At 36.9% G+C, this 24,662-nt stretch overlaps 1 protein-coding gene across 3 annotated transcripts in view; it reads right to left on the reverse strand.

Annotated features, from left to right (window-relative positions):
• Window positions 1-7,637: 7,637 nt before the first annotated feature.
• pkn1b (protein kinase N1b) overlaps window positions 7,638-24,662 on the reverse strand; it is a 39,312-nt gene continuing 22,287 nt past the window's right edge. For 2 of the 3 annotated variants that reach the window (XM_051886665.1, XM_051886663.1), the window contains exons 5-22: window positions 22,680-22,828; window positions 22,360-22,573; window positions 19,478-19,663; window positions 19,266-19,375; window positions 16,884-17,027; window positions 16,592-16,667; window positions 16,286-16,415; window positions 16,121-16,202; window positions 15,239-15,333; window positions 14,989-15,061; window positions 13,933-14,024; window positions 13,289-13,465; window positions 12,972-13,034; window positions 12,805-12,881; window positions 12,064-12,206; window positions 11,350-11,457; window positions 11,125-11,205; window positions 7,638-10,234 (exon numbers count right to left, since the gene is read on the reverse strand). In XM_051886665.1, the coding sequence (XP_051742625.1) occupies window positions 10,031-10,234; window positions 11,125-11,205; window positions 11,350-11,457; window positions 12,064-12,206; window positions 12,805-12,881; window positions 12,972-13,034; window positions 13,289-13,465; window positions 13,933-14,024; window positions 14,989-15,061; window positions 15,239-15,333; window positions 16,121-16,202; window positions 16,286-16,415; window positions 16,592-16,667; window positions 16,884-17,027; window positions 19,266-19,375; window positions 19,478-19,663; window positions 22,360-22,573; window positions 22,680-22,828 (2,204 nt within the window). In that variant the 3' untranslated portion in view covers window positions 7,638-10,030. The remainder of the gene's footprint in view (window positions 10,235-11,124; window positions 11,206-11,349; window positions 11,458-12,063; window positions 12,207-12,804; window positions 12,882-12,971; window positions 13,035-13,288; window positions 13,466-13,932; window positions 14,025-14,988; window positions 15,062-15,238; window positions 15,334-16,120; window positions 16,203-16,285; window positions 16,416-16,591; window positions 16,668-16,883; window positions 17,028-19,265; window positions 19,376-19,477; window positions 19,664-22,359; window positions 22,574-22,679; window positions 22,829-24,662) is intronic. The other variant, XM_051886664.1, reaches the window with a different exon arrangement.

Raw genomic sequence — 24,662 nt, forward strand, 5'->3', positions numbered from 1 at the left:
AACATAAATATAATGCATTGTTTTCATTTTTACATGCTAAGTTTGAATGAACACTGTAGAAATACACAAAACCACCTTACTAAACTGAATAATCAGATTTCTGAAAAGTTCATCTACTTTGTGAGAGAAACAGATGGCTAAAGTTTTAATAATATCTGCCTACAGGGTTTGGGTTATATCAGAGGAACAAATTAAAAGAATCTGAGGGGAAGATAAGAGATTTATTTAAAATGACTATTACTATTTTTACTTTTTACTCTGAGATTCTGGGACCTGAAACAAATAAAACAGTAAGTTTTATAGTTAAAGTTAAATTGCTTGTTATAAAGTAGAACTAAAGTGAATCATCTTTTTTTTTTTTGTCCCTAGGAGTCTTTCCAACATGAAAAAAATGAAAAAATGCCACCAGACAAGGTAATTCCATCTTATAAGTCGTTGAAATTATTAGACAATACTGAATATAGAATCAGAGATAGATTATGACTTCTGTATTATATGGTTTCTTAAGAACAGAAATGGTAATTCTGAACCAATACTCATACTGAATGAGTAAAGTTGTGTGAAGAAAGTCTTCTTTGTTTTCAGTTATTTATAGACATAAACACTGGTGTTCATTTTACACACACAAATCTCTATGATGCATAAAAAAAAAAGAAAAAAAAAGTTCGTGGATTTTAACACCTCTTTCTGTCTCTTTGTTTTTTTTCATGTCTCTGCATGCAGAAAAAACAACACTGTGGGTTTCATTCTGGAAAAGCATCACGGACGTCATGAAAATATAAGGTAGCCTACTGTCAGTGTTTTACGTGTTTTCAGAGATCTCATCCAAACTGATTCTAATTGCCTGTGATTTGCGATTGATTGCATTTCGTAACGCAGCATTTTCTTGTTCAATGGAAACGGCCATTGCTTGTTGCTGCACTCTTAAAATAAAAGGTTATAAAAGGGGGGGGGGATTTCACAGTGATGCAATAGAAGAACCTTTTTGAGTTCCTCAAAGAACCTTTAATACCCCTTTTCCACCAAGGCAGTTTAAGTGCTGGTTCGGAGCCAGAGCCTAGTTTCAAATCAGTTTTTCTTGTCTTTTGACACCCAAAGCACCAGCTCCAAACCAGGAAAAGTGGTTCGTAAGTAGCACCATAACATTGCTGGTCTAGAAGTAAGAACTGTTTGTGTCAGGGGCTAATAGCAGCTTGATTGTAATCTCTGCCTATATACAAATTACGGCGAGCCGTGTTTGGATGCCGATGTAGGTTCGCAAAGCCATGAGCGTCAATAGTAGCGAAACGTCCGCCATTGTTGATGGAAGGCTTGTTCGAGATGCATCGGAGCAGCGTGGACCCATTGGCGGGTGACATCTGAGTGCCGCGGGTCTGCGGGAGCGTTTGTAGAGCATACGATTCCTTGTGCTTTTGGATTGTTCTCGCGGTGCTTTGATGTCATGCGCCGATCGCTCTGCGAGAAGCTGATGCATCTCGAACAAGCTTGGTGTGTTTGGCGCTGGCACGCTAGCTTTGCTGTGAAAAATGAGACGTATACAGTGGCAAAAGACCTGGCTCTGTGCTGGCTCTCTAGCCCGTGGAAAAGCAAACCGGTTCTTAAAAGGCTCGTCAGTTGAACCAACTCCGAACTGGCACTAGCACTAGCTCTGAACTAGCACCCGGTTTGTGCTGGTGGAAAAGGGGTATAAGTGAACAGTTCTTAAAGGGGTCCTTGATTATAATTTCACTTTTTTAACTTTAGTTAGAGTTTGAGCATAAACAACATCTGCAAAGTTACGACACTCAAAGTTCAATGCAAAGGGAGATATTTTCTTTTACAGAAATCTCTTTTTAAGGACTACAACAAATGGCTGGTAGGGACTACAACAAGCTTCTTCCCGGGTGACATCACAAACCCCAAAATTTACATAAACCCTGCCGCCGGGAACATGCAAAAAAAAGGGGGTGAGGCCATGTTGGGCTGCTTTAGAAAAGAGGAAGATTTGTTGTAGTAGAGTGTTGTTATCATGCCGTCATTTTACGCCGGACTGCTTCACAAACAAGGGTCAATTCAACACTGGATTTGCACAAAAGATTAACATGACGGCCCATGCTAGTCGATGAGTTTAATCAACTCCACATCAATTACATAAATTTATCCACTAACCATTCAGAAACTTCCAGTTGCATTCTAAAAGTTGTAGCTTCTTCCTGAGTCAACAATGTAAGGCTAAACACCGTTACTGACAATCATCATTTTGGCTGCGTGAGATTCTCCAGCTTTGTTGTTGTTGAGAAACCGAAGCGCGAGCTGTTAAAGCTCTGCCCTCTTCTGGAAAGCGGCCAGGAGCAGCAGCTCATTTGCATTTAAAGGGACACATGCAAAAACTGCGTGTTTTTGCTCACACCCAAATAGGGGCAAATTTGACAAGCTATAATAAATGATCTGTGGGGTATTTTGAGCTGAAACTTCACAGACACATTCTGGGGACACCAAAGATTTATATTACATCTTGTGAAATAGGGCATAATAGGTCCCCTTTAAAAGAACCGTTTTTTTCTCAGTGTGAAGAACATTTTAATAATCTAAAGAAACTTTTCCCCAATAAAGAACCTTTTGTGGAGTTAGTTAAAAGTTCTTCATGAAACCATCAATGCCAATAAAGAACCTTTATTTTTATTCTTAATGGAATTCTGTTATATTGTTTCTGGATAAGAAAACAATTTAGTCACATTCATTAATTAAAAGAAATATGAAAACTGAATTATAAACCCAGTTTTCTACTTACGCATAATCACAGAGATTTTACAATGTAAAGACAAGAAACTGTTACTGCCGAAAATTAGTATTAGTTTCCAAAAAGTGTGTTTTACCATTAGATTAAGCAGCAGTCATTTAGGATCATGGCCACAGTTTCTCCCTAAAGTCAACACTCTGAGGGAATCTGATTGCTGATTGGCTTTGGAGGACTCAGTCTAAAAGTTAAAGACATAAATGATGTAAACACACACAAAAAAAGACACAAACAACAAGAGATATTGTGAGGATTGTAAACAGCTTTACCAGATATAACAAAGTGGTCATTTTTTTTTGGAGTCAGCAAAAGACAGACATGGTTGTTATCTTCACCTTGAGCAAAAACATGGTGGAACAGTGAGCTCCCATTTGCAGATGAACAGATTATTACTGTCACAAGTTAAACATCTTGATTGTCAAAAACTCAAACACACATTGTTTTGAAAAGCATCTCAAGGAAAAACTGTTTCTCATTCACAGTGTTTGCTAAAACAAGCATTGATATTACTGTTGCTCTTACTTAGGGTTAAGTATATGAACAAACACTTAAGCCGAATTGTTTTAACTTGGGATTGTAAAAATCTACACTCTTAAAAATAAAGATCTTTATTCCCTTTGATGGTTCTACGAAGAACCTTTAACAACTATGGAACCTTTCAAATGCACAAAAGGTTCTTTATAGTGGAAAATGGTTCTTTATATTATTAAAATGGTGACCTTCACTGAAAGGTTCTTTGGGGAACCAAAAATGGTTCTTCTATGGCAAGGGTACTCAACAGGCGGCCCACGGGCCACATCCGGCCCGTCAGCATTAAATTTTTGGCCCACGTCATGCTAAATATTAATGTATTGTTATTATAATTTGCATTCAAACCATTCAAACTGACCGTTAATATTACTTCGGTTCTTCCGTGTACACTGCACATGATGCATTTTGCACGTGCGCTTTGAATAGTTTGTGCACTAATTTAGTTGTCCACAAGGTGTCAACACTGAAACAGGCCATTGTTTCACAGTGTGAAAAGAAACGGAGAAAACGGAACTACAACAAACACAATAGCCACCCGTGTTGATGAGCGCTCGTGTGAGGGAATTAAAGATACCAGCAACTCTACAAAGACATTTTATATATGTTTTTGGAGCGAAAAAGCTCAGAGACTGGACAAGAATGAATCTTTCTAGTGCGCACGTGTTGAACACCTGTTTTCGCGCACGCTATCAAATGCTTGAGACTGTGCGTGTTCTTAAAAAACAACAACAAAATAAATAACTTTATTTCTGCATCATTTAATGCGGTTGACACTCCTGAATCTTTGCAATGTGTAAGTGCCCGATGGTCTTCTTAGCAGCATGAAAAAAGAAACTTTTATTCTTAATGTCATGTAAAACGTAATGTCAATGTAAAGCAAGCGCTCCCATTCTCATTTGCGAGACTGTTCTGAACAAAAAAGGATTCTGGATTCTGTCTTAGTTTAAATTAATAATAATAATAATAATGAAACTTTTGTAAAGCGAGCCTGAGTATAAATAGGCACTATAAAAAGTATTCAAACGGTGCAATGGAGTATAAAAAGTATCAAAAAATTGAGCAACAGCCAGACCTGAAATTACTTGTGATAACAATGCAGACTTTTCACTAGGAAAAAGGACTTCTTTTCATCAGTTCTTAAGTTTATTTGCTCAGTAATGTTTTTCCTTATGCATTTGAGCCTTTTTTTCATACTCAGAGTGAATGCATTGTTGCATTAAGAGTACAGCAAGACAAACTATTAATCCTTTTTAATGACATTTTTTTTCATGTTCAGTGACACTATAAGTAGGGCAACCATTAAAGGACAAGTAAGTACTTGTAAGTACTTGTAAATACTACAAATATTGTCTTAACTAGGCCTAAATAAAAGTTTTGCGATCCAAGTTGTAGTTTGTGGCCCTTTGCATTTTATGTGGTTTAAATGCAGCCCTCTTGGCCTCCGAACTTGAGTACCCCTGTCCTATGGCAATGCTGTGAAAACAAGAGCATATTTTCAAACATTTAAAGTTCAAGAAGATGTTCAGACAAAGAGTACAATATTTGTTATGAGTTCTGCAAAGACACTCCCATCAAATCAGGGATCAACTGTTTGGAAAAACTCTACAAACTCCACAAAACATTTTATGTGATGAGACCAAAACACACCTGAGCCTTGTGAACGAATCCGACCCACATGACCCAATGCGGGAATCTGAACCAGCTGTTGCAATCATTGAGAGATATTTTAAAAAAGCATGCAATTTAATTACTTCTGCGGTAAAATAGTCTGTCTGATGATGTTCAATTATCGCATGTCAGATGTTTTGGCTAGTCTGGAGCGAGATCATTTGAACTGTGCTTTTTCATTCTGTCTGAGTGGCTTCTCTGCATTGATTCATTGTAAACTACCTGGAAAAACAGCGAGTGGAAAGTTGAAAGATAAATGTTCCCTACTCTCTTTCTACTCTCACATTCTCTATAAGATTTCTCAAACTTTTTTGAAGGGTATCCTTCATGACCCCTTGTGTTTGAGTAATCAAATCAAAAAGGACCTTCAAGATGAACTGGAAACTGCTTTTTACTGTATTTATCTTGTTAAAACCAGGTGTAAAAAGGGGCCATTGCACCAGAGCAAGATACTTAACCCCAAAGCAACTGAAATTAATGCACTGTTGGCCATAAAAATGCCATGTTACTAGAGTTTAATGAAACGTGACTTGCTTGGAAAAAGCCAAATTATGGAAACACAAAGAACAGGAGCAATATCAAGATCAGATAAACAATTAGTCATTTAGGCCATGTTCAGACTGCCAGAAAAAATCTGTCAATATGGTCTTTTAAAAGTCTGAAGAGCAAACAAACAAACAAAAATAAACACATGAAATCTTATTTTATTTAAAATCTGTTTCAAACCACATACGGATGTAGATTAAAATGCAATTCCAGTGGCTGCTGGACATTGGCTGCTTGAAATCAGAACTGTCTTTTGCGTCACTTTTAACGTGACACAAAAAAATTAAATGGTCCAAAGATTTCAGCATTTTCCCTTGTGATGAAGGAGTTCTGCATCACAACTCAACAAGGCGCTAATTTGGAGAACGAGATGATGCACCTCCATTTTTTCTGCATCCGTTTTGAAAGCCTCATCACATATGTGGGTATGCCTACGTCATTACCAAAGCAACCCATGCAGATAGGTTGGTTATGTCTGGACACACAAATCTAATTTGATCACTTGTATTACGATCCGTCTAGGTTAAATCGCAATAAATAAAAAAAGAAAGAAAAATGCCTCCCCCCGCCCAGTCGTCAGACCAAAAATAAACCACTGAATTCAAGGTTCAAGAAAAATGATTAACGTTTTATTAAGATTAAAGAAAAGAAGATATTAAGTAAATAAACATTTGAGAATTTCCAGGATAACATAAACCAGTGGGTGCATAAACTTCAGGAAGACCCAAGGCCCAAAATAACAAACAAAACGGGTAATAAACAAAAAAATATGCAAAATAACTTCCCTCAAAATATCAAAATCAAAATACAACAAATTACTCTAACTACACTAACAAAAACAGAGTGAACGTAATTTCAAAGAAAAGGGCAGGTCAACCCTACAGAACACCATCACTGTAAAGAAAAGAATTTAACGGAATCGAAAATAATGCACGTGTTATGGTGGTCTGGCGGCTGGAGAGGAGACAGGAGAAGTGCGACCGGCCCGGAATTGCAACAGCTCCTACTTCAGGAAGCGGAAAAGATGGTTTTAAACCCTCAATCAATCGTCATAATCCAATCCCGGCAGAGAGAGGCGCAACTGATTACAGGATATCCTACTTAACACCAGCTGAGCAAAGAGAACACACACACACACACACACACAGAAATAGCAATAACAGAAAACAAACAAAATAAACCAAATAAACGCAATATACAGAATCAAAACATAATATACAGAATTACACAATTCCGTAACACTTGCAATTAATAGTGCGGACAGTCTGCCTGAAAAGATCTGATTTGAGAAAAACCTGATATGCCTGCAGTCTGATAATAGCCATAGTCCATCCGAGAGAATAAGATATAGAAGTGTAGTTTGTTCCACAGGACATCATGACCTTCTTGTTTACAGCTCCATATTTTGGTCTCCATGGATACTTTCTCCCTTTCTCGTTTGGCAATAATAAGACATTATCTCAAACCATCCCTTTATCATGTTTTAAGCAGTGAAGTTCGTCACAGCACAGTTTCAGTACTCTCTGGTTTATTCTTGCTGATGGTACTGCCATGTTCACATTGCCGTTTTGGAAATAAATTAATGGAGTTGGAGTGAATTACTTGACAGTTCATGCAAATGTGAGCGTGTGCGTTGGGGTGTGTACATATCTCTTTTACATTTACATTTATTTATTTAGCAGACACTTTTAAGGTGACTTACAAATAAGGAATACAAACGCGATTCATCTTAAAGAGGCAATAAACCCAAGAAGTGCTAGTAATACAGTTTCAGATCTTACCTTTCTTATGTAGATGCCTTTGCGAGACTGGTCTCTTTCAGCTTTCATTAATTTTCATCTTGCAACACTCATAAACTTCAGGTTTTGTCCTGCTTAATTGAGGTTTCCCTTAATTGAATTACCTTTCTCGGGTCACTAATTTGTTAATTCTTTCCTCTCTCTTTTCTGTTTAATTATATAAAAGAAACTATCAGAAAAATTAATTGTGCAACCTCCATTGTAAATTAAATCCCAGAATGTAAATTTTTTCTTCACATTAAAATTAAACCTCATCTCATCTACTCTTTTACATGAATGTGTGCATGTGTAGTGGAATATTAATCCCAAAAATCCAAAAGAGTTGAGTTGTTTAATATAGTAATTTTCAGGCGTAGCATTTTCATAATTAGTCAAGTTTCAGTGACAAAGAAAAAAACAACAACTAAATAATCTCTAAAAATACAAATCTAGAAGTCAATGATGCTGCAGACTCTCATTTCATTAATGGGCATGCTCATAACAGAGTGAACTCATACAAACTCAAAGATCCCACCTGACACAACAGTGTTTCCACATTTCTTTCAAACTCTCTGGCGCCCTTGTGTGGTTAAATAAGTGTATTACATAAGTAAACATTCACTGAGTCATGTGTGTTAGTCAGAAACACTGGTAGAAAAAAAAGACAGAGAGAGAGAGATGAAGGGAGAATTCAGTAAGACATTTTACTGGGGTCAGTACCATGAAATGACTCCACTAGTCAACAAGCTCCCACAGAGCACTGCAGTGATGACATATTTTTGTAGTTTGCATCACCCTGGTTCCATTGGCTTTTGGATTTGCCATCATTTATGACACAACGCTTACCCACCATTGACAAGTTTTTCCGGCAATCCACGTTTTCACGGTTATACGCTTTTACGCAACTTTGAAAGAGTACAGAATCTCCAGAACAAAACACAAGTGACAAAGAAGCAGAAACAAGTGATAGAAGCATTGCTTACTCACAAGTAAGCTAACGCAATCATCAAACATTAAACGGCATATTAATCAAAACTGCCTGATGTTACCGAATGAAATGTCGACCCATGAAGAGGTTTAGGACTGTGAAGCTTTGGGGGTGATCGATTTCCTCCATCTACATTTCGATCCGTTCTGAATCCGTTCTGGACGTAGTCTTTGACAAAAGCTTTTTTGCTTTTTTTTTTTTTTTTAAATGAAACTTAACGGTACATGAAACTTAAATGCATAAAGGTAGAATAAAATGCTTTTTTTTGTTTAAAAGCAGAGGCTCTGTTATTTATTTTTATATATTGTATGTTCAGATATTCCTACAACAAAATATTCTGGGGGGCATGAAAATTTTGTGAAAATGATCAAAATAGCTAGCACTGGCTGGCAACTTTTTAAAAAAACGCTAGCGGGAAAAGAGTTAAGCTTCCGACAACTTTTTCAGGTTTATTTAAAAACATTGTCCTTGAAAGTTTGGTTAGAATAGTTTGCAAGAGCGCGGATTAGCGAGTAGATGAGATTACCTGTTTAATGTTATGCCGTTTAATGTCACGACAACCTCTAGACACTTGTTAGCAACTGCCTTTTTCAAGACAAGTAAAAGCTTTTTAAAAAATCACAAGGGGGTATTATTGATGTATTTTATATTGCAGCATAAAAAGTGAAAGTATCTTTGAAAATATTGGGCTTGTATTTACCACACAGTAAATTACCCTGTGTTAAATTAACACTGTTCGGTGTTCATATGGGAACCACCGAAGCAGTTAATTAGATACTTAAGTGATTAATTGAGTGATGATTGTTTGATTATTGAGGACACCTGATGATAATGAGCACAATCACTGAAGGAAAGAGAAACACAAGCACTACAACTGACTTCCAGCCACAGCCTTAGACGAAATCAACTGAAAACACATTAAATCTCTCTTATTACAAACCAGACTGACTTTATTTCTGTCATTTGTCTACAGTTCTTTTTGTGAATTGATAGATTTAGATGTTGATGTTTTATTGAAAATATTTGGTCACCATTATGGTGATTGGTGTTTTTATGTCAGTTTGTAGTCTTTGTATCAGTGTTTACAAAGTGATTCTGCTCGTTTTCATCAGGTGTGTTCAATAATCAAACAATCATCACTCAGTCAATCACTTAACTATCTAATTAACTCTGCTTCGATGTTACTTTTAACACCCTGCTGGTGGTTCCCATATGAACACAGAGTTAATTTAACACCGGGGAGTTTACTGTGCACAGACCTTATTTCAGGCATTTAACCAAAAACCCATTCAAAAAACCCATTGACTTCAAGGTGATGGAACTGAAAGTGCTAAAATGCTCATTTCTGGGTTTTGGCCTCCAAAAATACATTATCCCTGCAGCACTCTATTCATGAGATTCCAGTTGACTACTTGGACGTCTGGTGCTAAGGATTTTGGGTCATGTCATGAACAAGTCTGATTGAAAATCCTGCCAAATAGGACAAGAAAACTTCTTGACCACCAGCTTTCAGATACACCACAGAGCTTCACATTATCTGGATTCTTGAATCTCTTCATGTTTGATGTACCTTCTACAGTCATCAGAGGCGTATAGCCTGTCAGCATTCCCTGTTTCACTGGGAGGTGCGTGAATCCTCATGATTATCACCCTAGATGGGAACTAGGGTGCGAGAACCATGCTAGGACGTTACAATGGTCCACATCTCCCACACCTAGCAGCTTCAATATGCACCCTTGTACCCTAGCAGAAGTCCGAGACATAGTCGAAGTCCCTGAAGTAGTCTTGGTCTTTGCGTGAGAGGGTCCGGCGCTCACGAGGAGGTGTCAGTGTTGGAGCCTCATTTGTGAACTCGGCGTCGAAGTTACTGACGTCTTCTTTTCCTGTCAAAGCGGGAACAAATGGAGGTGGAACTTTCCGCTGCAAAAGCGCATCCCAGTCCATATTCTACAGAGAAAAAGAGAGTCACATTGTCACTAAGATCGCAACTTTGGCTTTATTGTATGGAGCCCCTAAAGGGACATGGTTATGGAGAAAAATAAGAGATGGGAGGAAAAATTACATTTTAATGCATTTGTGTTCTCTCAAAACATTTCCGTTCCCCGAGAAACACTGCATTCTCTTGCAAAGCATTTGCGATCTCTCATAAAAGTATCGCTTTCCTCCGAGAAACTTGCACTGAAATACAGTTTGAAAAAGTTTTTGAAAAGCACTGAAATACAGTTTTTCCTCCGATCTCATATTATTTCCATTACAAAAGCTTTGTGAGCAAACGCAAAGTTTCTCTGGGAAATGCAATAGTTTTGCGAAAGAGGGACAATGTTTTGCAAAAGAACATGATTTGTGAGCGAATGTAAAGTTTTTGGGGAAAAATGCAATCGTTTTGTGAGCGAACACAACTGATTTAAAAGCGACCGCAAAGTTTCTTTGGGGACTGCAATAGTTTTGTGAAGAAACACAATCGGTGAACACAAATGTTTGGTTATTGAATGCAAATATTTCTTGAACTAATGCAAAGTTCTTCTGGGGAATGCGGTAGTTTTACGAGAGAATGCATATGTTGTGCGAGCAAACAAAAAATGATTGGGGGAACACAACAATTTTGCAAGCAAATGCAAATGTTTTGTGAGAGAACTCAAATGTTTTTTTGAGAAAACAAATGTATTGCAAGAGAATGCAAATGTTTCGAAAGTCAACGCAAAGTTTCTCTGGGGAACGCAATAGTTTTGTGAGCGAACACAAAAGTATAGAAATATAATTTTTTCTCTCATTTCATTTTTTTTTGTCTCCATATTATTGTGGCAAGTTGAGCCAAAAAGACAAAGAATTCTTCATACTCTAAAGAATGGTTGTTTCTTTATTTCCTCTGCATCTCTTTCACCGGAGCCCAGCCGTCTCTCAGGATTGCGCCTCAGCAGCTACCAATGGAAAACAAGAAAACATTTACATTATAGTTTATGTTAAAACCGTGTATGGGAAATTTTATATGAAATTCAAATAGATAAATCTTAAATTAAGGCCTGAATATTTTTAATTTTTTGTGTGAAAAGGCAGGGACTTACCCGTCTCATGATGCCAATAGCCTCGGTGGAGAGGAATCTTGGGTAACGTACTTCATCATTTACAATGCTGTCGAACACCTCCTCTTCATCGTCACCTGGGAACGGTGACTGAACACAGATTATGTATCAGGTTTTTGTCTAATCCTTAAGTCTTTACTTAAGAAGCAAAACTGCACAAGGTATTAAAGTTTGTTTTCAGAGAATACAGTTTGAATGTAGCTTATTTTTCTGGCAAATTGGTTTCTTGTTTTAGCAAACACTGTAGAAAATGATGCTCTTTCTTAGTATTTTGGTCTTGTTTCCAGTACAAATATCTAAACATTCTTAAATCAAGATACATTTACTTGAGATGCAAAATGACAGAATATGACGTCTTGTTTTCTGCTTGAGTTTCTGCTTAAAATTAGAAAAAATACCAATGCCTTTGGAGTCAGTAAAATAAACAATTCAAAATTTAATTGGCACATTTTTTCCTTATTTTAAACAAACTCAATTTTTATCCGCTTCTCAAAAAACAAGACTTTACATCTTATGCCATTTTGCATCAAGTAAATATACCTTTATTTAAGAATGTCTAGAAAACAAGACAAAAATACTGAGGAGGAAAATCACATTTTGTGGTGAACTTGTTGGATTTATGCTTAAAGCAAGAAAAAAATAATTTTACTGGGAAACAATATAAAAATACTAAGCAAAAAGTGCGCAAACACACACCTCTCCGACCAGCATCTCGTAAATGAGCACGCCGAGACCCCACCAGTCCACGGCTCTTGTGTAGGACGTGTCCGTCAAAACCTCAGGAGCAAGAAACTCTGGAGTCCCACAAAATGTGCTGGTTCTGTCCCCATGACCCATTCCTACAGGACAGAGAGAGTGGGAAAAAAACAAGGCATTTTTATTCAGCAAGGATGCATTAAATTGATCAAAAGTTACAGTAAAGACATTTATCACTTTAAATAAATGCTGTTCTTTTGAACCTTCTATTCATCAAAGAATCCTGAGAAATATGAAGCAGCACAAATGTTTTCAACATTGATAATAATCATAAATGTTTCTTGATCATCAAATCATATTAGAATGATTTCTGAAGGATCGTGTGACATTGAAGACTGGAGTAATGATGCTGAAAATTCAGCTTTGATCACAGGAATAAACTACATTTTAAAATATAGAAAACAGTCATTTTTGAATTATAATATTTCACAATTTTTTTTACTGTATTTTGATCAAATAAATGCAGTCTTGGTGAGCAGAGGACACTTCTTTTAAAAACATTAAAAAAATCTTACCGACCCCAAACTTCTATTAAAAATGGTATGCAGTTAGCAGTATGCTTGTAATCTGTTCTACCTACTGTCATTTCCAGATTGCTCTGATCCAGCAGTGAACAAACATCATGCTCTTACTCCATTAACTCCATTAATATCAGTACAGTAGGTACAGTCTGTGACTCACCCTCTTTACAGAGACCGAAGTCTGCAATTTTCACGTAACCTTCAGTATCCAGCAGCAGGTTATCCAGCTTCAGATCTCTAACACATACATAGACGCAAACATTAATTTGAATAGTTTTTGAAAACAGTGCTAGTATATAATTTTATGTTATATTTGTGTGTACTCACCGATAAACAATCTTATTATCATGAAGAAACTGAAGCCCCGAAACAACACAGGCAGAATAAAACCTGCATCACACACAAACACACACACATATATGAAGACTACAGTAAATCCTAATGAAAAACATTCTTAAAAATAAAGGCTCTTTATTGGGATTGATATTTCCAAAAAGGGTTCTTCTATTGCATCACTGTGAGAACCCCCATTTGGAACATTCATTTTTAGGAGTGTAAACACAATTCCAGGAACAACACATCCAAAGCGCACACTTAACAACTACTAGTGTTGTACATAAACTAGACTAATTAAACACACTTACACGGAGCGAGTTTCAGAGAAGACGTCGGCGTGTATGTGCATCATCAGGTCACCGCCGGCCGTGTACTCCATGACAAAACACACATGTTCTGGTGTCTGAAAACATGCAAACAGGTTCACCAGGAACGGATGCTGCGCGCTGTTCACCGTCTCGAAGATTCGCTTTTCACACATCAAACTGGGAGAGAAGTTGAAAATGAATCTGACTGTAATATGTGTCTTAACCAGATCAAGCTATTTTTTGTCTTTATGAAAACAAAGATTCTATGTGCTGTGAAGACAGTCAGAAAACATGTAATCTAGTGATGCACTGAAATTCATTTTATAACGAAACTGAAAGTTTTCATTCAGCCAAAAGTGAAACTGAAAATAAAGTTTATTTAATAATCAACACTCAAAATCTCTGACACATTTAAAATGCACCATTGGAGAAGTGCTAATAAAACGTCACTGCTTATCTTACTGTTCGGCCAAAACCGAAAATTCATTTTCAGACTAATAATTTCGGTTGCCAAAAATTCTGTGCATGATTAATGCGATGTTTAATATGCAGCTCTATGGAAAAGGATTTCAATAAAAATACAAGTCAACCCAGTGACAAAATGTATTTTCATGAAGTGTGTACATCCTAAATTGAACGCTCACCTCTCTACCTCATCCCGCGCCACAATGTCCCCTTTCTTCAGAGCCTTGATGGCGTACATCTTTCCTGAGCGTCTGTATTCAGACAGAAGTACCTGGAAACACATACACATATCAGATGCTGTAAAAAAAAAAAAAAAAACAGTGTTTCTCAACTGTGTTCCCCCATGTCATCCAAGATGTTTATGTCTTTCTTCATTTGAAAAGAAATTAAGGTTTTTGAGGAAAACATTCCAGGATTTTTCTCCATATAGTGGACTTCACTGGGGTTCAACGGGTGGAAGGTCCAAATTGCAGTTTCAGTGCAGCTTCAGAGTGCTCTACACGATCCCAGATGAGGAGTAAGAGTCTTATCTAGTGAAAAAAATCGGTCATTTTCTAAAAAAATAAAAATTATATACTTTTTAACCACAAATGCTCATCTTGCACTGCTCTGCAATGCGCCACACATTACGTAATCATGTTGGTGAAAAACTCCATCTCATTATCTCCTCCAACTTCAAAATCATCTGACATTGTTGTTTTACCTTTTTTTTGACTAGTCTTTGACGTTCACTTTGTAGACACTGGATCGGTACTTCTGCCTATGTCACGTGTGACCTTTCCAAAGTGATTAAGTAATGCGTGGCGCATCGCAGAGCTAGTGCAAGACGAGCATTTGTGGTTAAAAATTATATACATTTTAATTTTTTTTAGAAAATGACCAATTGTTTGCTAGATAAGACCCTTATTCCTTGTCTGGGATCATGTAGAGCCCTTTGAAGCTGCATTGAAACTGCAGTTTGGACTTTCAACCCGTTGGTAGCCGTTGAAGTCCACTATATGGAGAAAAATCCTAGAATGTTTTCCTCAAAAACCTTTTCTTTTCGACTGAAGAAAGAAAGACATAAACATCTTGGATGAGGGTAAGTAAATCATCAGGAAATTTTAATTCTGAAGTTAACTAATCCAAATACTAATACAAATACAGTATAATATGTAGGATTTTTCTGTGTGTGGCGATTCTGCTGACTAGCTGGCTGCAGTTAATACTTTTGAGACTGAACATATTCCAGTTACCTTGCCAAAATGTCCCCGGCCGAGCACTGCGATCATTCGGAAATCCTGAAGACACAGAGAGCTTTTGGACGACCTGCACACACACACACACACACACACACAAAGGCCGGATGTAATTAAACTGAAGGTAAAAGCTGGTGTGAGGTCAGAAACTACATCACTGGCATCGTGTACATGAGTGTGTGTGTGTGTTTCATGCTGTCTCTTGGCCTGGACTGGAAAACATATTGTGTGCTGGTAGGACATGTACCTGCGCTGGGAATTATGGGAACTGATCCTGACAGCCTTCTCAGGAGGAGCAGGATCAGGAAGAGAGGCCGGCTCCATCGCTGGGCCAATGTCCACCTGACAAATTATTAGTATTAACATTATTATTCGTTTATAAAAGGTATTCATCGCTATTATCTTAGTTTACATTTTTTCATGTAATTTTTCAACTTTTTTACTTTATTTTGCACATTGCATAATTTGCATAATAATTTATGCCAATAAAGCACATTGCAGTTAGATTTGAGAGAGGGTTTATATTCATTGTAAATGATTTTCACTCAAATAAATAAATGAATAAATAAATTTAAAAAAGTGCTGTTACGATGTTTACAAATGTTAAGTCTTATTGTGCTGCTACACATAAAATATAGAAGATAAAATATAAAATTCTATATTAAAAAAATGGTTTGCCAAATAAACTTAAAATATTGTATATTTTAAGATTTTCAGTTTTACTTGGTTGTACAAAAAAAAGTCAGCTGCATAAATCGATGCATAAAACATTAGGACCAAGCAGAAGCTTCAACAAACCATTTGTAAGCTGTAATCCTACTATGACTAGCACCCAGAATTAATTAAGCTGGATTAATTATGAAGAATATGTCTATGGCTACAATTACACAATTTTTGGGATTGAAATATTGAGGATCATATTGTCCTTTTTGTTACAAGCGCCGCTCAGATATTCACTGATATGATGTATGTTACTTCATCATATCACTGATATGAGTTACTTCATCGATTTTCCTTTAAATTATGTAGTGAGTCCAGAAAATGTTACTGAACCACTTCAGTTAAAGATCCATATATATATAACACCGTTTGTGAACAGTCATATTCTGTGTCTTTCTTTCTTATTTACCGTTTCAGACGTCTGTGTGTTTCTCCTCGTCACAGACGGAGGAGAGTCGCCGTCCAGTTGGATCTTCTGAATGGAAATCTCGCTGCGGAGGAAAGTTCGAAGTTCGTCATGTTGGTCAGGATAAATCACAGCTGAACAGGTGTGTGTGTGTGTGATGTGTGTTACCTGCTGTTGTGTGTGCCGGTGTGTTGTGTGTAGCTGTGTGTGGAGGAGCTCATGGGAATGGCGTTCTTCAGCAGACGAACCCAAGTCGCCATGTCAACGTTCAACTGTTTAGCGCGCAGGAATGCTTTCCCTGAGTCACAACAAATGGAACAGAAGTTAAATACTGTAAAAACTACTTCACAATATTATATCATATTATACATACTCATGCCATTTAGAAAGAGTTCACAAGTGCATATAGCATGAGATTCAGCTCTTGTGTGCTGTGTTTTCTTTCCCAGTGAATGTGATTGGCTTCATTTTTACCCTGCTGTTTAGAAAACACCTTCCTCTGGCGCTGTAAACGTGGGCCTCTCTCTATCACAGGGTTGATGAACATCACCTGTAACAAACACGCCAACACAAACTGCTTAGTAACAGGCTAGTAAATGTGTGATAACAAAGTAAATAGGATCAATTTTGACTGTCATTGTTTTGGTGCAAACCAAAACACATTTACGTGTCATATTTGTGCCTAATATTCAAAATTACTAGTTAGACGGATGCTAAAACAACACGGTGTGCAAATAAACAACACTTTAGGGGTGTTTTTGTGTACCTCGGCCAGCAGCAGTCCCTGCGGTTCCAGCTCTAGCTGTATTCGGTGTCTCTGATTGTCCAGAAAGTCCTCCAGCTTCAAATACTTCAGAGCGCAGAGCGAGCGATAGTCCCTCCAGTACACCGCGATCTCCATCTCTCTGGACTGAACGCAGTACATTAGACAAACACCTGAGTATGTACTTAAGGACCCGATATTTACTTCAACAAAATCAAAGAACAAACTGGTGTGACGTCATTTCAAATAAAAAATCAAGCCAAACCAATGTTCGTTTGGACTTTGTTTCGAGACTTCAAAAGAGCATTTTAAAGCGAAGTTTCCAGAAAAATCTTGTAAACACCTTCGAACTAACATTAGTCTGTGTGTCCGGTTTATTTTTTTTATCTGTTCTGTTTTGTAAACGATAGGTGTCCGTGACTAATGCTGCCTATCAGAAATGTCCTCCTTCTCGCTTCTGAAGTCGTAATTATGAGTTTATCTAAATAGTCAGTTTGCTGACGATTCTGGAATTTTTGTCAAATACATGCTATTTTTCCACAGTATGCTTCAAATGATTATTCATGTATGTGAATATGCACTACTCTAACGACAAGACAAGGCGATGTAGCTGTTGTGGAAAAAAATAATAAAGAATAGCAGTCACAGCAGCTATCGTTCTCCCCTCAGCCATGTTTAAAGTTTTTGGCACGCCCAACTTGGAAACTCGGGTATCAAAATTATCTTGGAGTTTTCCAGTGGTAAATACGACCTGAGAGGACGTTCATGCTCTGTATTTATAATAATTCCCATAGCGTGTGAATTTTTATTTCTAATTGAAAGAAGTACTGAAACTGTTTTTGACAGTGTTTTTGACACCAGAAATGTGTCTGTGAAGTTTCATCTCAAAATACCCCACAGATCATTTATTATAGCTTGTCAAATTTGCCCCTATTTGGGTGTGAGCAAAAACACGCTGTTTTTGTGTGTGTCCCTTAAAATCCAAATGAGCTGCTTTCCAGAAGAGGGCGGAGCTTTAACAGCTCGCGCTTCGATTGCTCAATAACAACAAAGCTGGAGAATCTCACGCAGCCAAAATGAGGATTGTCAGTAATGGTGCTCAGCCTTACATTGGTCAAACCGGAGTCGGACACTGATGGAGAGACTCAGGAAGTAGTTAGAACTTTTAGAATGCATCTGGATGCTTCTGAATGGTTAGTGGATAAATTTATGTAGTTGCTCTGGAGTTGATTAAACTCATCGACTAGCATGTGCCATCATGTTAATCTTTTGTGTAAATCCAGCGTTGAATTGACCCTCGTTTGTGAAGCAGTCCGGCGTAAAATGACGGGATGGCAACAACACTCTACTACAACAACTCTTCCTCTTCTCTAAAGCAGCCCAACATGGCCTCACCCCCTTTGTTGCGTGTTCTTGGGGGCAGGGTTTATGTAAATTTTAGGGTTTGTGATGTCACCAACCCGGGACGAAGCTTGTTGTAGTCCTTAAATAGAATCCTTTAAAAGAAAATATGTGCCTATGTTTATATCTCAGAATTCTGAATCAGTCAAAAAAAGTCTGAATTGTGAAATAAAAAGTCTTAATAACATTAATTCCCTGGAAGAAACAAGCTTCCAAACGAACTTCGCTTTGTTTTGGATATTGATATTGCTGTTAACCTGTTTCAATGTTGAATGATTATGAAATTGGAAAGTACCTGCAATACTTCCTTTGTTTATTATAAGATAGGATGAATAAGCAACAGTTGGGAAAATTAGGTTCTTGAGTTTGGTACTTTTGTAACCAACCACATAGGTTAACAAGAGGGTACACGGGTGAAGAGAGCATGTTTCAACCTCAAGCGGAGGTGAGTCAGACAAAGGCTTCAGTGAGGAAGAGGAAGAGTGCTAGAAAAAGACAACAGCGTTGGCTTATTAAGCAAGAGTTGCAGAGACTGATACGATTACAACAGGAAGTCTGGGTCATACAAGACATTGATGATTAGTATTTCCCAAAAAGCTATATAAAAAGTCTGAGTAAAGGCCTCATCAGTGAATAAGGAAACCTGATACCCTAATGAGAGACACTTAACAGCATCTCCAATATTGTTGTTTAGAGCTTTTAGTCTAGCTGATTTTAATTTTTATTTTGCATTAACTGCTTTGCCTCCCTTGAGACTTTACTAACCGAGCCTCAAAAAAGAACAAGCACAAGGAGTCTTCTACGTCATTACTGAAGAATTTCAACCTGCGGGCAGGTGAGTACTAGGTTAGATTTGACTAATAATTCTAGGGTTAAAGGTGTAAGATTAAAGGCCACATTGACTAACAGCTTTGACCTGATTTTGTTCAAAATGACGTCACACCAGTTCGTTCTTTGTTTTTGCTTATATCATGTGTTACTCACCCTCTCCAGCTCCAAAGTGAAGCTCTGATTCCACGTCTGTTCACCAACACTTTTCCAACACGTCTGACCCACCACACAGTTCTCCAGCTTCAACACAGCGCTCACCTCCGCTACAAACACCAACACAACATCAGACCATCATGTAGATTCAATTAGTAAACTAAAAAACATCCTGACCCTAAATACAGAGTTCATTAAAAGAATAAACTCACAGGACAGATCTTCGCACTTGCTGGGACTCTTCAGGCTGAAGCTGGTGCTTCTGCTGCTCAGAGTGAGTTTGAACGGTCGTCCGTCTCCTGGATTGAAGTGAGGCAGGGCGACAGGAGACGTACGATTACGACCCGGGACGACCTCCAGCAGCCCCACACACCCCAGCAGACGCACCTGCAGCGTCCCTGCACGGGACGGACACAACAACATTTCTATTTGTCTAGGTGATGACACACTAAAACTAAAAATCTCAAAAACATTTACAGTAACATTTCACCCAAAATAAAATCTACACAGCATTAAAAAATGGAACATTAGGAGCCTGTTGCATTGTGAGATTTTACTCCTAATTCTCATTTCCGTAATAATATTTCTTTCTTTTGATTTTAATAAGAATTAAAATAGTACCATGATGTATAAATACTTAACAGTTTAATCATTATATCATTGTTTTTACAACTGACTTTTTAACATTATGCAGTGATGATAATTACAGGTAAAACTTAAAGGATTAGTTCACTTTTAAATAAACTTTTGCTGTTAATTTACTCACCCCCATGTCATCCAAGATGCCCATGTCTTTCTTTCTTTAGTCGAAAAAAAAAAATGTTTTTGATGAAAACATTCCAGGATTTTTCTCCATATAATGGACTTCAAAGGACACCAAACGGTTCAAGGTCCAAATGACAGTTTCAGTGCAGCTTCAAAGGGCTTTAAACGATACCAGACGATGATTAAGGGTCTTATCTAGCGAAACGATAGGCCTTTTTTGAAAAAAATACAATTGTATATGCTTTATATAGACAAACGTTCGCCTTCTAAGTGCCTCCGCCAAAACCGCATTTCTGTATTCTCCAAAAAGCTTACGCTGTATGTCCTACGCCTTCCCTATTCAACTTACGGAACGAACGCAGTTAAATTTTTTTCCGTAAGTAGAATAGGGAAGGCGTAGGACATGCAGCGTAAGCTTTTTGGAGAATACAGAAATGCGGTTTTTGCGGAAGCAATTAGAAGGCGAACGTTTGTTTATATAAAGCATATACAGTTGTATTTTTATCGTTTCGCTAGATAAGACACTTATTCCTCGTCTGGTATCGTTTAACGCCATTTGAAGCTGCACTGAAACTGTAATTTTGACCTTCAACCGTTTGGAGACCATTGAAGTCCATTATATGGAGAAAAATCCTGGAATGTTTTCATCAAAAACCTTAATTTTTTTTCGACTGAAGAAAGAAAGACATGGACATCTTGGATGACATGGGGGTGAGTAAATTATCAGCAAAAGTTTATTTAAAAGTGAACTAATCCTTTAATTATCATTATTATGATACAATTATCATAATTATCTATAATATCACAATGCAAAAAAATTCTAAAATTAATAATAAAAAAAGCTAATAATAATAATAATTGGTAACACTTTATGATAAGGCCCCATTGGCTAACGTTAACTAACAATAAGCAATTCATTTGTTACAGTATTTATTAATCTTTGTTAAAAATACAGCTGTTCAGTGTTAGTTCAGCTCAGGTCCTTAAATAATATTAAAAGATACAGCTTTTGATTTAAATAATGTTCTGAAATTAACATTAACTAAGATTACTTAATGCTTTAGAAATGTTTCATAGTTTATGTTAACTAATTTAGTTTACTAATATTAACTAATGAAACCTTATTGTAAAGTGTTACCTAATATTTTAATAATAATACTAATAATAATTAATATTTTTAACACATATATTTTGTCCTAAATAATAATTATTCTACTAATAATTGTAATATTTAAGAATATTATTAAATTATATTAAAGGTGGGGTATCCGTTTTTTCAACTACACTGTTTGGAAGTTAGTCGGGCGATACCAACAACAAACGTCTAACCAATCTGCATTAGGGGGCGTATGACGGTCGTGGAGACAGAACGAGCAAGAGGGAGATTTGAAAAAGAAAAAAAAGAAAAAACGCAGAAAGAGAAATGATGAGACACAATACAAAACATCTCAAAAGAATATCACTGGAATGAAGGTTTATGAATGGGCAAGTGCTTTAGGACCCGCGCTTATATTAGAAAAGCTTTCCAGCGCTGGAGAGAACTACGCGGGAAGGCCTAAAATTCCTTCTCATGTAAGTAACACTGGGTTTTGATTGTCTGGAGCTACTGTGCTGTTGGCGATTAACAACAAACTCTTGTTTGTATTTAGACTCTTGTGTACTGTACGTTCATTTTTTGTGCTTCCTTGTCATTCGTTCATCAACTGCGCCTTATTTTTCATGAAGCATTTTGTTGCACATCAGCTGTTATAAACAGACATCCACTCTTGTATTGCATGTGTAACAGAGGCCAGATAGTGAGAGTTGTGCAGGTAAACCACTGCATACTGCATATAGATGCTAGAGAATGCGGTGTGTAGCGTCATTGTTAACGCACTCGCCTCGCATGCCAGTAGTGATCGGGCCGGGGTTTGAAACCGACTCGGAGCAGGGTGGTTAGGATTGGAGTGTGAGTTTTGGAGGTCGGAGCAATGAAGAGAGGGGTGGGTTGATTTCAAATATCAACAATGTCCAACAGTGTAGTTGAAAAAATGGATACCCCACCTTTAATAATACTATATTAGACGCAAGCAATTATTTTTTCCTAAATAATTAATCGTATTGCCAATTGTAATAATTTTAATAGTTTTTAATAATAATAATTATTATTATTACTTAAAATATCACCATTACTACAATCATTATTAGGATTAATTATTTAAAATTATAGTAAAAATGATTATTTTTGTGATTTTAAATTACATTTTAAATTACATAAATTATTTTATTGACATGTTCTGTAAAATTCACCCAGCAGCATTCAACACTTGTGTCGTTGTTACTGACGTACCGGTGAGCGGCGAGGGTTTGCTGAGGGTGCTGTACTGATTGTGAACGTAGGGGGCGCTGTGATGGGAGCTGAAGGCCGAGGACGACGCCAACACCAACTCCTCTTTAATCAGGCACGCTTTCGGATGTTCTTCCGGTAGATCCACCAACCGCTGCTCCAACGACACTCGCAGAAGATCCAACCGCTGGGACGCTTCACTCAGACGACTCTGAGCCTAGATACACAAACAAACACTTAACGAACCTACGACAGGACGCAAACAAATGTCCATTTTGATTTCTCCTAAAGAGTTTTATGATGTGCACATATGTTTCTCACACCTCAGCGATGGCTTTCTTGTCCTGTGCTTTTCCAGCTCCTAGAAGTCTCATCATGTTTTTGGCGCCCTCGGCCATGGCGTGCTCCACTCGGTAATGATGCCAGAGCTCCTCGATACGCAGCTCCATCCCGCACAGATCCGGCTTACCTGCTGAGACACAGACACACACACAGGTTAGATCCTTCTGGGCGATGCTATACATAGACACACACACACACATACATACTATTTACAAGTCCTCTATCACTAAATGAAAATCTGTGATAAGTTTATGTTTGTTTGATTGTAATTAGGAATATTTAACACCTTTGACTTTTAAACATGAATGTTCTGAAGACACAATCATCTCACTAGACCAGTGAACATGAACTAACATTGGTAAAATAAACATTTACATTATTTGGAATATAATAAACATTAACTGAAATTATATATATATATATATATATATAAAACCTAAACTTATTTTATTTCAGTTAGATATCTAGGCAACATTTTTAATTTTCATTTGGTTTAAGTAAAAATGAAAATTAAAAATTAAAATTAATTAAAAAAAAATAATACTAAAACTAAAATTTAAATTAACATTTACTGAAATTAAAACAAAATACAGAACCAAAGAACAAAAATCACTAAAACTAAACAAACTGAAATAAAAAAAATACCCTTGAAAAACAAAAACTAAAAAAATTACAATAAAATTACTAAAACAAATTAAAATTAAAATACACATTAACTGAAATTAAATAAGATATAAAAACAACTGTAGACAAGAACTAAAATTACTAAAACGTAAAAAAGTGTAATTGCAGTTCCTGCTAATGGAGAAACTCGTCCTTAAATCCCCTCACGGGACGTCAGACGTCATTCCCCGAGCGTCCTGTGAAGCTCAGTGATGGCCGAGGGCGGAGCAGCATTAATAAATCTATTCTTAACCAGCCGCTGCCATCCAGCCTCAGGACACATGAGACATCAGCGCCGAAACACGCCATTAGAGTCCATTAGAGACGCAGCTTCAGCTCGCCGCCCATTTCCTCCCTCTACAAACCTTCTGCAGCGCTCATCTTTCCGATTACCTTTTCCTCATGTCTGTCTTTAAATTTTTTGCTCTCCGTCAATATAACAGCATTCAGATATAGTTTTGCTAAAGGATAGTTTATCCAAAAGTTTAAATTCTGTCATTACTTACTCACCCCCCTCATATCGTACCAAACACACTTGCTGCTATTTTTTGTGGAACACAAAAGGAGATTTTTCGCACAGATCTTTTCTATACAACAGCCAAAAAGAACTCCAAATATCAAGCTCCAAAAACCAAAGGAAACACTGTAAAAGTACCATAAAGCAGTGCATATGTATAAGTCTTCTGAAGTCTTTTGATGCTTTGTTTGAGGTTAATAATTATTATAAATGGCAAGCCTAAACGAATTTATTTAAAGTGAAACTGAAACTACTGGTGTGTGGGAAATGCGCTATACAAATAAACTCTCTCATTCATCCAAATCCAAATGTGCTTGCTGTTAATTGCATCATATAAGTCGCTTCGTAATACGATGGATGGATGGATGGATGGATGGAAGATTTGTGTATATCCATTTGGAATGTGTAAATTGCAAAAAGAAAAAAATAAATAAATAAAAAATCGCATTAAATCTGATTTTTATAAATCTGTTTCAAGCTATGTGGTTTGCAATCCTATTCAAATATAATCTGATTTGATTTTGTGCAGCATTTTTCCTTTTGTCACTATAGTTTTCTGTTGAGCTGCTTTACAGCTGAAAATGTATTTGTTTCATATTTAATGAATTTTGCAACATTAACAACATTTGCAACATTTTCTGTTATTACTGTAAAGCTGCTTTGAAACAATCTATATTATATATAGATAAATATAAATAAATGTGACTTGACAAAGATCTCAAGACTTGGATTATAGTATACTTTATGATACTTTTCATCCATTATGATAGATGTCATCACTGTA

Source organism: Ctenopharyngodon idella, chromosome 3 (assembly GCF_019924925.1).
Source record: "Ctenopharyngodon idella isolate HZGC_01 chromosome 3, HZGC01, whole genome shotgun sequence".
NCBI classification, from domain to species: domain Eukaryota; kingdom Metazoa; phylum Chordata; class Actinopteri; order Cypriniformes; family Xenocyprididae; genus Ctenopharyngodon; species Ctenopharyngodon idella.